Source organism: Canis lupus, chromosome 32 (genome assembly GCF_011100685.1).
Source record: "Canis lupus familiaris isolate Mischka breed German Shepherd chromosome 32, alternate assembly UU_Cfam_GSD_1.0, whole genome shotgun sequence".
In the NCBI taxonomy this organism is placed as follows: Eukaryota; Metazoa; Chordata; class Mammalia; order Carnivora; family Canidae; genus Canis; species Canis lupus.
The window spans coordinates 31,551,557-31,566,718 of record NC_049253.1 but is presented as its reverse complement, the minus strand read 5'-3'; the positions used below and the strand labels follow the sequence as shown (position 1 = coordinate 31,566,718).

The 15,162-nt window shown below is 43.4% G+C and overlaps 1 protein-coding gene across 8 annotated transcripts in view; it reads right to left on the bottom strand.

Annotated features, from left to right (window-relative positions):
• Window positions 1-413: 413 nt before the first annotated feature.
• The window catches only part of WDFY3 (WD repeat and FYVE domain containing 3), a 234,046-nt gene continuing 219,297 nt past the window's right edge, over window positions 414-15,162 (bottom strand). For all 8 annotated transcript variants that reach the window (XM_038582230.1, XM_038582234.1, XM_038582232.1 and 5 more), the window contains 6 exons: window positions 12,161-12,343; window positions 10,981-11,077; window positions 8,495-8,818; window positions 7,808-7,919; window positions 7,252-7,449; window positions 414-3,761 (listed from right to left, as the gene is read on the bottom strand). In XM_038582230.1, the coding sequence (XP_038438158.1) occupies window positions 3,638-3,761; window positions 7,252-7,449; window positions 7,808-7,919; window positions 8,495-8,818; window positions 10,981-11,077; window positions 12,161-12,343 (1,038 nt within the window). In that variant the 3' untranslated portion in view covers window positions 414-3,637. The remainder of the gene's footprint in view (window positions 3,762-7,251; window positions 7,450-7,807; window positions 7,920-8,494; window positions 8,819-10,980; window positions 11,078-12,160; window positions 12,344-15,162) is intronic.

Below are 15,162 nucleotides of genomic sequence, written 5' to 3'. Positions count from 1 at the left end.
AATGTGATGGATAGAGACTAAGGCTCAGTAAAAAAGACCCCAAACCACACTATGTAGGCTTTGTCCATGGGTCCATTGGAGTTTGCAGGCATGTCTCAGAGTCACCTGCTGCTTCCCGCAGCTGTCCACACACACTCATCAAACCCAGGAAGCCAGCACGACCGGGAAGCTTGATGCAGAAAGCATTTAAAGATGGATCAAACAAGAGCTTGAACCAGACCCTAACAGCCAACATTTCTTTAAGCAGGAGCTTCTGGAAGGTATATTCACAGCTAGAAAAGAACTACAAAGTTTAGGGAACTTTTTGCCTTCTGTTTTGTTTTTCCTTCTCTGAATAAACTGGCTTAAAAACAACTTTTTTTCTTTGGGTGGTAAATAGTAGGTATTTATTTGAAATGAAAAAAAAAAAAAAGTACCTGGACTATTGCATTTAATCATGTATTGTAATTGTGTTACTCTACCTTTTTGCATCAGAGACAGATATACAATGAACATTCAGTTATCACAGATTGCACACTAGATAGTAATTCTTCAGGCCTTTTACATAACCACCAAAGAACAGATATTGGATTCTGCAGTATAGTACAAACGTCCACAATCAATCCAGTCTTAGCCAGTATCTTCAGTTTACTTCTGTTGCTGTACAAATAATTGGCCATTACTAGGGCTTACAAGTTAATAACAGGACAAAAAAAATATACATTGCACTGACACAAAAAGTCAGCTGTGTTAATAGTCATGCAACAAGTAACCAAACTTGCTGAAATTAAAAATACTTTCTAAAAACAGTTTTAACAGCATAAATATTTTATACACAGTTCATTTACCAAAACAAAATGTATTTAAATGATACAAAGCAAAAATAAGTTTCTACCAACTTTATACATAAGAAAGTGCAAAATAACTTATCTAGAGTGTTTTGCTATTATCCAGACGGATGGCTGCTATGGGCAGCTATTTTCCCCTTCGGAAGCATGACATTACGGTCGCACGCTACACACAAATGTTAGAATAAGTGGATGAATGAACAAAGGAACTACAAAGGTCAGGCAGGAGCCCTGTGAGGTACTCTCAGAGAAAGAATACAGACCACACAAAGGTGGATGTACATGCTGAGAATATATGTTGGTAAACAAATTTACATGGAACATAGAAAAACATCCAGAGAAACAATTAGTTTATGTATGTGAGTGTACTTGCATGTGTGAGTGATTTGTGATTTCTACATTAGAAAGCAAAAAGAAAAGAAATCCCACTGAATAAAACAGTTGCCCACAGCACCAGCTGCCAGAGGAAATACTATCATGAGGGTTTTGGTTTCCACCTTCTAGTTATGGAAGTTGTGTTGGAAAGTTTAAAAGTGTTCATCCCATATAACTTCATATTACATAGAGGAATAGCCTTTAAGTAACTACATACACACATTCATATATTCAAGTCTTTAAAGAACACCTCTGCTATTGGGTTTGGGGTAAACATGGTTCGTAGACACAAGGAGGACGCTTCTTTTAAAAAGTGTAGAATAACACTGCTACAACTCATCTATAGGGCCGGACAAGGGCAAAGCCCACGATTATGTGATAGCACAATTCCTGCCACTGTTGAACATCCAGCATTATTTATTAGAATTGGAGTAAGATGGTGGGTGGGGGTGGGGGAGGGGTGGGGAGTTAAGACACAGGAAGGAAAACAGAACACAACTGTTCTTCAAGTTAAAGTATTAATGCCAATAATCCTTTTATTAACAAGTGTATTTGAACTTTTAGAAATGGAGGTGTATTAATCAATTTTGATATGTAATCATAAATAGACTGTAGGCTCAAACCTAGGTAAATAAAGGGTTAAATTTAGTGAGCATAAGGCACTAAAGCAGCCTTTATATTTCTCTTGGAGACCTAGTTATCAGGAAGAACAAATTTGTTCTTAAGCTGGTTTCAGCCCATTAGGTACAAGGTTACTATTGTACCAATGCCTATTTTTGAATGCATGTGCATATATGTGCATTTTAGTGCATAAGTGTGCCTGTCACCAGGGCCTAAAGATGAAAAGTTGGGAAAGCCAAAGCCGCTGTCCTTGTATGATACCTCCATGAGGGCGTGAAGGCCTGTCCTTCCTTGCTTGGGCCATAAATAATTCTCCTTTTTTTCAAATCACAGGGCTTTTAGAATTGTTCATAATATTATCACTAAATATCTGAAAATGTTAAAATCTAGATTAATTGTTTCATTTGTTTTTTTATATATATGTATATATATATATATGTACATAACACACATTTAAAAAAAATCCCACCACCAAAGCCTTTTTTCTGTAAACTAAACTTCTCTCTTAGCCCCAACCAGCTTTAGTCTCCCTAGATTTGTGTGTTCTGTATCCAACTAGTAGAACAAATTAAATAACTAATTATTAAAATACTGTAATTATATTCATAGCAAAAACAAAAAAATAGACATTGATACAGTATAAATCTCACTGTTTTCAGGTAGATGGCATTAAATGGTAAAGATTAATTATAAGCAGTTCTGACATGATCCAGTTTTACAAGATTTATATGTTAATTCTGTACACTTTTTTCATTTTTTTACCCTTTTTTGAAAATAAGATATAGTAGAACATTAGTGTCCCCAAAGACACATACTTATTATGTTCTATGCAAGAGAAGCTAATGTGGGTTACATGCAAGTATATTTCCATTAGATGAGGCAGGGCTGTCTCCTGCATCGCATCGATCACCTGACCGCCACACTCTGCAACACTAAAAGGGACGCTGTGGCCACATGGCAGTCCAGATATGAGTTTATGAGGGGCCTTAGGACACTGGAACAACACCGAGGTGGCGCGTAGCCAGGTGTTAAGTCGCCCAGCTATTTGCAGGGTATCTTGTGGCAGGACGCATAGTCTCCCACACTGTTTCCTAAAGTAAAGAAGGTCCACATTGTTTTGGTTACTAGCCTAGTTTAAGTGGAGATACTGTGGGCAACTTGAAAGAAAGCACACTGGGCACACAGGCTGGGCTGGGAAGGGGGGAGAAAAGACCACAGATTATGTCTTTGAGGATTTAAAAAACATATTTATAATTAATTTGTGAGAGGTGTCAGACAAACCGTAAGTAGTTCACTGAGTTAGTGGTTTAAGTTTGAAGTCTCATGTTACAGACAGTTAAGTCCTTATTTAGAAAAGAAAAGGCCTTTATACCTATTTACAATATACACAGTTACTTGCAAAGAAGTCAGATTTACAACCATTTTCTAAAAGCCTTTTTGTTTTGTTGGTGGTGGTTTTTCCAAATAAGGATGAGTAGATCTATAAAAATGAGACGCAAGAAAAGCCAGTTAATAAGTGAGGATTTTCTCTTGGAGACAAGCTACTGGTAACAGGGAGAGTGGGATACTGGAGAAGTCGCTCCTGGGAACCACCTGCCGCTCTTCTGGCGCTGCTCCCCCGGAAGGTGTCCGCCCCCCGACTGCACTCTACACCCGCTTCTTCGCTGATCCCTCGGAATCCAACGCTCCAAACACGCGGTATGGAGAGAGGCAGAAACGGAGACTTGCTTCGATGCCTCCCAAGCTGTGAGCCGTGACGGGGGAATCGGGAAGGGGGTCTACAGACTGCAGTCTGCCACCAGCCTGTGGGATCTTCAACAATTCCGAGGCCCGTCCTCTGAACCCCTCTCGTGCTGGAGGTTGTAGTAACAGTTCTGACACACACGCACCGGGGAGGAGATCTTCAAGCGTTTGATTTCTGACTGAAACCGACTGCACCTGAAGGGAAGGCAACATCAGGTATTACAGGTCACCTCCACGTTTGATCACTGGGCCCACTGGGCCGAGAAACACAAACTGAAAAACTCCGCAGAAAGCTTGCGCTGTCATGCCAAAGACCTGCTGGTTTGTGTCGTGTGGTTCACCCAAGATCCCAAACACTACCGTGTTGTTTCAGTCTGTGACGAAAAGTAATATTAAATCGAGGCAAGCTATCTATTTGACAGAATTTTTATTTTTTAATTTTTATATATTTATTTAGGTGTATACTATTTATTAATACATTTATTAAGGCCAGGTTTATTTATTTATTAAGGCCAGATTTTCCTACAGGATGAAGCCAAGAGTCTGAACAGCTATGCGGGCCTGGCCCTCCTGCCCTAGAAACTTGGGAGGGATGCCAATGCCTATTTGGAGCTTAACTTTTTTCTCTTAGCAGAAGATTTTCTACTAGTTTTAAAAGACTCTTTCTTTGGTCACTATCAAGTTCCTCTGGGCTTTTAAACACTGTTTGATCTAACTCCTCGGTGATTTCTTGAACAGTAGTTTGGCTTTTCTGTCTGGTCCAAATGGTCTCATTTTCTGTTTATTTTGATAGAATTCCGTGAAGTAGACTCTACTTTAAGAGGTGCTCAAATTCTTTAAAAAGTATTCCTCTTCCTGGAATAAAGCAGGGTGTGACCTTGGATGTGGCATTTAATCACTTTAAACTTGCCTTTTCATGAGACTGAAATGGAAAATTCTATCTTCTCCAATATTGTACCAGTAAAGGTGTCCAGAGAATAAACAAAGTGTCACTAGCCTAAGAGGCTTTTTTTTTAATTTCATTTATTTATTCATGAGAGACACACACACACACACAGAGAGAGAGAGAGAGAGAGAGAGAGGCCGAGACACAGGCAGAGGGAGAAGCAGGCTCCATGCAGGGAGCCTGACATGGGACTCGATCCCGGGTCTCCAGGATCATGACCTGGGCTGAAGGCGGGGCTAAATCTCTGAGCCACCCGGGTTGCCTGCCTAAGGGGTTTATAGGGCTGTTCTTGGACTTTGAGGGACCCTCAGGAGTGCTGACAAACTCTAGGGGCGCCTGGGTGGCTCCGCTGGTTAAACGTTCAACTCTTGATTTCAGCTCAGGTCACGATCTCAGGGTCATGGAATCGAGCCCTGCATCTGGCTCCATTCTCAGCGAGGAGTCTGCTTAAGATTCTCTCTGTATCCCTCCCCACAGCTCACATTCTCTCTCTCTCTCTTAAAAAGAAAACTATAAAAAAAAAAAAAAAAAAAAAAAAAAAAGAGGAAGCGCTGACAAACTCTCACCAACTGAAGGGCACAAAGAATGGCAGGGTGATGCTGTGCTCTGCCAAGACAGCTCTTCCTTCTGTGTCTGCTCTATCATAATAAATCACTGGTTGGTTGGTTTTTCAAATACAGCCTCCAACTAACATCTGATAGCAACGGATAAAGAATTATCTACCCTTAAACAATATTTGGAAAATTAGACACTACAAGGAACACTGTATGTGCCACTGCATATACAGGGGTATTGACTACCCAAAATTACTAGATTACTAGGTTTTGTAGAGTGGGCTTCTTAAAGCCCAGAAACAAAAGACAGAATCCTCTGCCAGCCTCCAGGAAGTCCCAGAAGGAATGGCTGGCACCAACATTCTGGCTACCTCATCTTGAATCAGATTTCCTAGGAAAATGGTTTAAGACATCAATCTGAAAAACAAAAACAAAACAAAACAAAACTACCATTCTATAATAACATCTTTTACTGAAGACCTATACTTGGTGTTTTATAACATTCACACACATGATTTCATTGTTTTCTCACTCAGCACCTCTATGAGAAGGTGTCATTATCCTCATTTTACAGGTTAAAAAAATAGACTCAGGGAGGGTCAGTAACCTGCCTGAGATGACATAATGGACAGTAACCCAGGACGTATTTGGTCACTGTAAACCCAAGGACCACACCTTTTTCAATAAGCCAAAGCCTGCAAGACCACAGTAACTGGCTGAAAAACAACTATATGGTTCATGCTTTCTGTGAAAGTATCTCTATAGTTAAGCAATGTGAGCACTGAAGACCATTGCCTATGGGACCCTTTCCATTGTCTGCCATGAAAAGTGTGGACTGTACATGCATGTTGGGGATCCCAGCATATGAGATGGCATCCAAGTCAATGGTGAGGGGACAACTGACTTCTCATACAAGGAAAATAAAAAAGATCCTCACCACACACCATGCTACCAAATAAATTCCAAGTGTATTTGGACCTGAAGACCTAAGCGTGAAAAACAAAACCCTGAATGTTGTAAAAGGAAAGAAAAAAGGCTGTCTTTAATGATCTCAGGACAGGGAAAGATTTCTTAAGCCAGAAAAAAGAAAATCACAAAAAGTAATAAATGTGACTACATCATTAAAAACATGTCTGTCAGAAAAAAACATACATAAAGTGAAAACATAAACCACAGACTTGGAGAAGGTATCTATCTGCAAGATGTATATAGAAGACAACTAGAAACCAGAATAAAGAACTTCTCAAGTATGACGGTGGGGGGGAGGTGGGGGGGTGGGGGGAGTCAAGCAAACCTAAAAGGAAAATGGGCCACGTTCCCCAAGAGGAAACTCAAACAGCCAACAAACACACGCCAATCTGTTCCACCTCGGCAGTGCTGCGCGTTACAACCACCAAGTAGTGCTGGCTCCTGCACTGGTGAAAGTGAGAATGTGTGGCAATCCCAGGTACGAGGAACGGGGACAGCCTGCCGCAGGTCATGTCGAGCAGCACTGCTGGTTTGGACAGCAATCTGGCAATATCTAGGGCAGCTCACGAGTATGTTTATCATCTGTCAATTCCAATCTGAGGTCCCTCCTCTATGGAAACTCCAGCTCACGTATTAGGAGGGCATTTATACCAAGGGTGTGTGCTGCAGCACTGTTCAGAGCACTAACCAAATGAAAAAGTCCCCTAGGAGCCCATCAAAAGGGAAGCAGATAAACTCTTATATCTTCATGCAAAAAATGTATGACAACAGTTAAAATGAAAATATTAGTTATTTATATGAATGGATTTCAAAAACCATGTTAGGCCAAAAAAAAAAGGAAGTTCTAGAAGGTATAGACAGTTATGCTGTATTTATGTAACATGAAACAGTAACATGGTGTTGTTTATGGAGATGACCCGCACTCTAAGTAGAAGGCCAGGAGGGCAGTGACCGCGAGGGCAAGCATCCGCACAGCGTTTAACATGCAAGTACGACGGCACCGCAGCACCCTCCCATCCTGAGTCACGGATGACCAGGTGTCTGTGAGCATCATCTCCACAACTGCGACGGGACACAGGTTATTCACAATTGTGATGAAAGAGAACAAAGAGGAAGGGAAGGCTGGGTGAGGCTGTGGCAGGGACCCCAGAGCAAATGGGAATTAACACCCCGGGCCTGACCCACGGAAACTCAAAGAGCTCACGTCCCCTCTTACTTCTGGCAGAAGAGCTGGCCACAGTTCCTGCAATGGTGCCGTCGTTCTGTCAGGGAAAACCGCACAGAGCAGCCCGAACAGCTGTCCCCGCCTTCATCCTTCACCCAGTGGTCAGCGGCGGAGCGGCCCGGCTGGTCACTCACAGACCAGCTGAACACGCGTCCTCGGCTATCACCAACGAGGATCCTGCTGTGATCCCTGCAGGGGACATGACAGGACATGGTGTCACCCGGGGGGAAGCCTCGGCACAGGCACGATCACCCCTGCGGTTCTCCGGTTTTCTGCGGGTGTTTGTGCCCTGCTGGGGTGGGGGTCGTGTGTCTGGGGAGACAAAACAGAACTGAGCCCGAATTTACACTTTCATCTCAACTCTCTGGGTCAAACCTTGCCGTCACCTCGAAAAGCAGAGATTTTAAAATCTATGTGCTTTGTCTGTTCGAGCAACATCTGATACTGCAAATGCAATCTGTGTTCCCCTAACTGGTCCAGGCCGTGTGGACACGAGCTAGGCCAATGACTCAGTGAGGGGGAGCAGCTGGCAAGGTCTGGCACTCACTTGGAGACACCCAGGGCGGTGATCTCGGCCGGGTGTGCGTTGTCCTTCCGATCAAAGGCCGTGTGCATAGTTAGCTTGCTCCTGAACACCAGCTGCCGTTCCCACCGGTACCCTGCAGTGCAAAAGTGTGAGACATGACACTCTGAATGGGAAAAGCCGGCATCTGGTGGGGGTGCCCTCAAGAGTTAGGGTGCTAACAGAGCAGCGGCCGCTGCCTGGGCTAAAGGGGGAGAAATCTATCGTGAGGCTGTTCGTGGGCCCGGTCAGAGAGCGCCCCACTTGAAAAGACAAATGCAGAGACGGGGACATGTTCAGTGTAAGAAGACAGAATGCCTCCAATTGAGAACCTAGCCGCTAACTCTCTGAGAGCCAAAGCTACCTGTAAATATGGTTTCATTTATTTCTCTGTAATCAGTAACTTAACTTGTTTGTTTTCAAAAGCTTTCATGATTTGTGAAAGAATGAAGTTTTTGGGTTGAGGTGAAGGTCTTTAAGAAACGCCCAACATACAGCAAACCATTGTGGGACAGGATCTCTAAGTCCATTTTATATAAGAAATTTCAAAGGCCTTCTCTGTGGGTCCCTGAGGCCACAGAGACGGGTGTAGGGAGAACTAGAGCCCACAGCCTCACTCCATCAACACACCACCCACAAGGAGCAAGACACTGACACCAGATTTCAAGTTACCAGGCTTCAATCTGCTGTAATTCCGCACTTCAATGGGGCTGGGGTGAGGGTGGTTAAGGGGACCCTGCAGATGGGCTCTGGTCTGGCCCTCTGAATAATTCACAAATATGAAGCCGTCCTTCTCATCCAGACTGAGTTGGTCGGACCAGCGCCTGGAGTCATCTGAGCCACTGTCCGTACACCAGACAGCCGCTGCTCGGCAGGAGGCCGCCCGGGGCCTGTGGCTGGTGCTGCTGGGCTGACTGGGCACGTCCTTGGGATCCTGGCTGGTGCTCTGCTCATCTGCTTCTGAATCGCTGCTGTCCTCGTCCTGGGCTTCCTGCCCTGGGTAATGCATGGGGAGAATAGAAAACACCCACACATGTTATGCTTAGACCCAGCTTTGTCCCACTGGTATTTTCCCTCTACCAGTTAAGACCCAACACACATAGCATTTTAAGCTAAGTATAACAATAATAACAACACCACCAGAATTTTCAGCTAGATTACAATAGCAAAAAGGAAAAAAAAAAAAAAAAAAGGAATTTCTGAGTTCAAAGAATGCTTTGGCCACAATCCTGAGGTTGGCATTCATGCTCTGCAATCTGGCCAAAACCTGCCTTTGTGAATTTCTCAGTGCCTGCTGCACATTCCCTACCATGGCTCAGCTGGCCCATGCCAACTCTGTTCTCCACGAAATTCTGTTCCCCCTCATGGCCAATGCTGCACGTGCTGCTGGTCCTACAACACCCTGCTACCCCATCTCTCAAGGCACAGTGGGCATAGTGCTTTTGCTCAAATCTTACCCCGTTCCTGCAGCAGAAAGTAATTCTCACTCTTCAGGACTCCTTGAACAACAGCTGTATGCCCTGCATATTGGAATTCTCACCCCAAAATATTACTTTTGGGTAATCTTTCTATAAGACAGTGGTCAGCCCCAAGCACAGTGCCTTCCATTTGGCAGTCAGTATAAATGACAATCTAGATGAATCAATTATTGATGAAAGCGTAATCTATTGATGTGGGGTTATTCCTTTTTCCCATTGTTATTATGCATTGCCTCAACCCAACTCCCTACTCTCCTGCAAGAGTCTGACATAGAAAAAATTTGTAAGAAATAAATATATAGAATCGAAAAAACCAGAAAGCCAAGAACAAGTGTGCAAGCACCAGCTCGCTATAAGTACACATTTTTTTTAGCAGGACAAATTCCTTGTACTGACACTAGTAGTCTAGTTGGCTAATTTGGGCGATTTTTTTTTTTTTTTCATTTCAATGGCTTATGACTATGAGCTTTAAGGTCTTCAATGACAAACTGTCTTAAAAATGGCTTTTGTTTCCAGCAAACCACTGGCTTGCCTTCCTATTCATCCAGGCAACTGCCTCGAGCCCTGCCACTCCTGTGCTGTCCAAAGTCAACCCTTCCCTGTGGGCTGCTCTCCACACTGCCACTTCTTTCAAGCTCTGTCCACAATATGAATAGGTAAGAGGAAAGAAGACACACCAGTATGTTTCCTTCCTGAATGTGACCTCTTCTACCTCATTATTGATCTCATCCTCTGCTTTTATTCACTTAAACCCTTGTTAAAGGAGACTTCTCCTCGGACTGCTTAATTCAATGTCTAACACAACAGGTAACCCCCAAATACTTACTGAACTGAACTGGATTTAGGTAGAAACTATTTTCAGCTTACAAGGAGAAGTGATTTATGCCTTTCTGATAATAAGCCCTTCTTCTCATATCATCAAACTCATGCAGAATTCTCAGTGTACAAAAACTCAACAAGAAGAAACAATCTGAAGGTCAAAGTTAAAACCCTGTTCCTCTCTGGCAAGTCCATTGTACCAATTGTTCTAAATCAAAGGCGAGGAGGTAATGTCTCTGGAGATTAGCAACCCAAAGCAGATCTCAGTCTGGGTTTATGGCACTGCTTCCAATCATTCTGTATGGCAATCACCCATCTCTGTATTCCTCTGGAAAACCTTAGAGTGTTTCATAAAGAACAAGTAACAGAGTACAGAACACCAAGCTTCAGTCTGAACAAAAACCCTTTTTCAGCAGACCTATGGTGGGGATTCTGGTTGGCCTCCACAAACATGATGCCACCCTGTCATCTATACTGAGCCTGTTAAGTGATGAGCAGAACAGATGTGGGACTGAGGGCCATCTGATTTGTCTACCACTGTGCCCTCCAGATTTGCTTGTATTTTCAGAAGTGAAAGGCCAAGCCTTTGGTTGCTAGCCTCCGGGAAGCTAGCAACTCTATTTACCATGGGATGAGGAAGCCAACCACAGACGCTAGCACACCAAGTACTGCCTGATGAACTGGAGAAATCTTTGTGTGTCTGCCCCATAATCTCACGTGTTCGGTGGCAATCGTGCCTCTGACAGCTACACTCAGCCTTAGGCTACTGGTTTATGCTGTTTGATGAAAGTTGATCCATAGTGACTTTAAACTAACAAAAGAAATATGAAAACCATGGAATAATTAGAGAGTATTTAATACCTATTTGTGCTTCTGGACAGTCTTCCTGCATTTCTAGGACTTCAACAGGCTCAGGAGCTGGTGTTTCAGGAACTTGCAAAAATTCCATTCTCCAAAACTGAATTTAAATAAGTATGAAAATAAAAGTTAAGCAGCTTCAAGAAACAACTTACATGTTACTGGATGAAGACGAATTCTTGGGGTTAAACAGGTATCTTTTATTATTGTGTAAATTTCCCTCTATCTTGAAAAATGTGGGAGAGGACTGTGAACACACAGCACTTCCTGAACTTGGTTCCATGAGTTATTGGTGAGTGTTTCATGGTGGAGGGAAAAGGATGAGGGTCAAGAAGGTTGGAAAAACATGGTTCAACTGAGCACACTTTTATTTCCTACAAAAACCTGAGAGCCTTGTGTGCATACTAACATATACTCTAGATCTCCAAGGAGGCATGTAGTAAGCGGGATCCCCAAATGCCTCGGGTGGAGTCATCTGGAACACTGCTCTGGAGCCAGCAGACATGGGGGGTGCCTGTTGCCTAAGGCACAGGTTGTGGTGTGGCCAGGGCTGACTGCCTCATTGTTCGCTCAGCTAGTGACTGACTACAGGGCTGCAGTGATCTGCTCTCTCTGCTTTTACAAAGAACACAAAGGAAATCTCCTGAGAGAGAAAAGCCCAAGTATTTGAAAACACTGTAAAGGAAGACTCTGTGGATTTTGTTCTCTGCAGAAGCCCAACACAAAGAAAACTATGAAAAGGATAAACTAGGACTTAGGTGAAATTATCCAGGATTCTAGATAGGGATCGGACAACATGAGTCCTCTGAAAGCGGTTTCCAGCTCTGTGATTCTCTGTAAAGAAGAGATAGTGCCTGTTTTCCCCACGAAGCCACCTAAGAGGCTGAAAAGCCAATACTTTTGCCATCCACTGTGACAGGGAAATCATGTTTGTGTGGCCTTGGGTCAAGCTGTCTGGTGGTTACTGGCACTAACAGGTTGATGTAGTGGAAAGGAAAGGGGCCGAGTCACTGATGTTGCTTGTGTCTGAGAATGCAGCTGCTGAGGCTTGTCTGAATCTGAGCAAAAGCTGGCTCACTAATACTACAACCTGTTCAGGGGTCTCTCCACCGTGGACAGCTCCAAGAGCTTCTGGTAAACCAGGGCAGCTAACCCCTAGGGTGTTTCCTCACAGAGAACTTACCCGGACCACGCCATCTGAGTGTCCCGTTACTATGACATTCTGTGTGTCCCACTCATTCATCTCCGACACGCAGCAGCAGACGATCTGCTGGCTCCTGCCTGTGAATGTGTTCACGCTCACAATAGGGTTCCCGTTGATGCTCCACACATGGATATACGTGCCAGCACAGGACACGATGTCCCCCTGAGAAGGTAAAACAACCTCTTCACTCTCTTTGCTCCCTTCGTATCACATTCTGGTTTCAGAAGCAAAGTGGATCTTTGGCCTAGCTCTCAAAAAACCTTTTAAGTTCTTCGATGGGTGATGTGGGATTTCTGAGGTAGCCTGGAATTCAGGGCTTGCGGACCTAAAAATATACTCCAAACAGAGAAGCTCTTAAAGAATTCACAGGTTGGTGGATGCTGTGGCTCAGGTGTTCTCAGACGGAAAGAAGGGCAAGAGCCCCCTTCCACGCTGTCAGTTTCTGCACCAGGATACTACTGGGTCATGCTTGACTTCGTGGGAAAGCGGCCTGGAGGTGAGGCCCTACTCTTGTGCCTCCCATTGTTTACAAAACCTATTTATATCTTTCATTTAGAGGCAGGAATCCACCTCTGCATAATTTTACAAAATCAGTCCAATCACCAACCCCACAAGGTAGAAAAGAAATCTTTCAGTCCAGATACAGTTATATCTCTCTTCTCAATAAATGAAGATGAAATGTTGACAACACTGTAGCACCTTTTTTACAATTTGTATTCATAGTAAGGGGAGGAGAATGAGGAAAAAAAAAGAAAATTGGAATATAGGTCACTTCTTGGGAAACTGACTCTCTAAGCTGTTAACTCAGGTTTTTGTAAGTTCCAAAGACAGAAAAAGGATAGGCTTTTCCCCTTAAGTTCTACCAGGTAGGGCTCCACCCAACCTGGTGAGAATCCAACTCATTCCTGTTATAGGAATGAAGATGCTTCTGAAGCATCTACTATGTGTCACTTAGTGTGGTGGACACTTCAGACATTCCATTTTATCCTTTCAACAGCCTCAGGTTAGCGATTACCAGCGCCCCTGAAGAAGGGATCAAAGTCAGGTGCAAAGAGCTTAAGCAACCTGCCCATTGTCAAAGGATAAAGATTTGAACTCAGTCCTCTCTGCCCCGAAGCTTATGGACCACACCATGCTGCTTCCCTAATCCCTAAGACAGCCTGGATGTCACAATGCCAGGCACCGACTTTAGAAATGACCGGGTGAATTTCAGTACAGTCAACAGGTACATGAGGACCTATCGAAATAGGAAGATGGCCATCAAAAGCAGGAGGAAACTAAAAGCTGAACAGCGGCTTCGACTCAAGAAAGAAGGGAAGGGAGAGCCAAGGGTGGCATGATGAGGAGGCCTGGGGCCTTCCCAAACCACCCTCTGCGTCAGTCTTGCTACTGTTCTCTTCCTTCCTCTGTCTTTCTTCTACCAAGATGGCAAGAACCAAACCAAATCCCAAACAAAAGAGACACTTGGCCAAGTAGTGCTATGTCTACCTCTGATTCAGCCACTGAACCACCTCGGACAATGAGTATTAGCAGCTGGCTGTAATTAATGGCCTCGGTCTCTCCAAGAGATGAGAAGCTACTGCTCCACTGTGCACTGTGTGAGGCTCTCATCCAGTACTCCAGGGTGCCTCAATTAGAGAGCATTAGAGCAGGTCCTGTGGCTGTGAGGGCTAAGCATAAGAGGAGCTAAAGGGCAGCTGCAAGGTCGCTTATGCCCAAAATGCAGACTGAAGCCACGCAGACTTGACACTGGCTGCAAAAGATACGACAGAAATAGAAATCTTTTCATGTGTTATTAAGAGATTACAAGAGCACGTAAAAGGGAAAAATCAAACACATCTGTGGTGTTTGCTACAACTACTGCAATCCACTGCACAATAACAACTGCAATCTGTAGCAGAATAACTTCCCTGAATAACAACTGACTATAAATAAAATTCTCTGTATTAAAGTTAAGAACAACACAAAAACAAAGCCCTCAAAATAGTGCCCTTTAGCATTTCATTCAGAGCAACACTGCCATATCAGAGCCATTCTGTTGCATTGAGGTTTTCATTAAGCTCTTCAGTACAAGTGTTTGCAGGACCAACCCAAGGTGCTGTTCTAAAAACATCTTAAACCTTTCAAATATACCAAAAAATGAATTTGACTTCTTTTATCCCTGTATGCTCCCCACTCATTGCCAGGTCTGATTGCTCTTACTATTACCAGCCACTCTATGTGCCATTCACTACAACTGAATTGTTTTCTTCTTCTTTGACTACAAGGTATCTGACTAAAAGCATAAGTTAGTATCTTCTGGTGGAAATTAAGGATTTTGCATCCCTCCAAAGAAAAGCTGTCTGTGTGGGTGATGCTATGGTGTGGCTACATGGTGTCACACAAGAAGACACTGGGACAGTACTAAGGATGAGGGAGGGAATGAATACAGCTAAGAAGCAGTGAGGCTGGGGAGTTCTGGTCTATTTGCAAGACTGATTTGCATATGCGGGCATCACCAACCCATGAATGTGCTAACTTGTCCCTCAGACAAAGGGGCCTCAGTCTTTGCATGCCCACCCTTAGTTTCCCCTGCTTTCCCACACACCTTAGCAAGGACTATACTTTCTGCACCCCACCTTAGGTGGGCTCAGTCTCCGTGGGGGTCTTCTAGGCCAGTGCATTTATTTTATGCTGACGTATTTATTTACATATAAAATATTTATTTTTTGAGAAGAGATAATATCCTCCAGTAAGTTTGGGATAACTTCGAAAATAGTTTCTATAACAATTCTGCTCATTTGGTTACCCAAATGTTACTCTTTTCACCTGACATAATAAATTATCTGAACATATTCCATAAAAAGGTCAACACAACTTTAACATTCCTAACAAATCCTACAAATTCCTTGTTTTTAAAAAAAGCTAGTCTAGAATGTTGTTTTGAACTAAATCTTGCTCATCAAAGTATGCAGCAGTGAATGGATTTTAAGACAAAATTA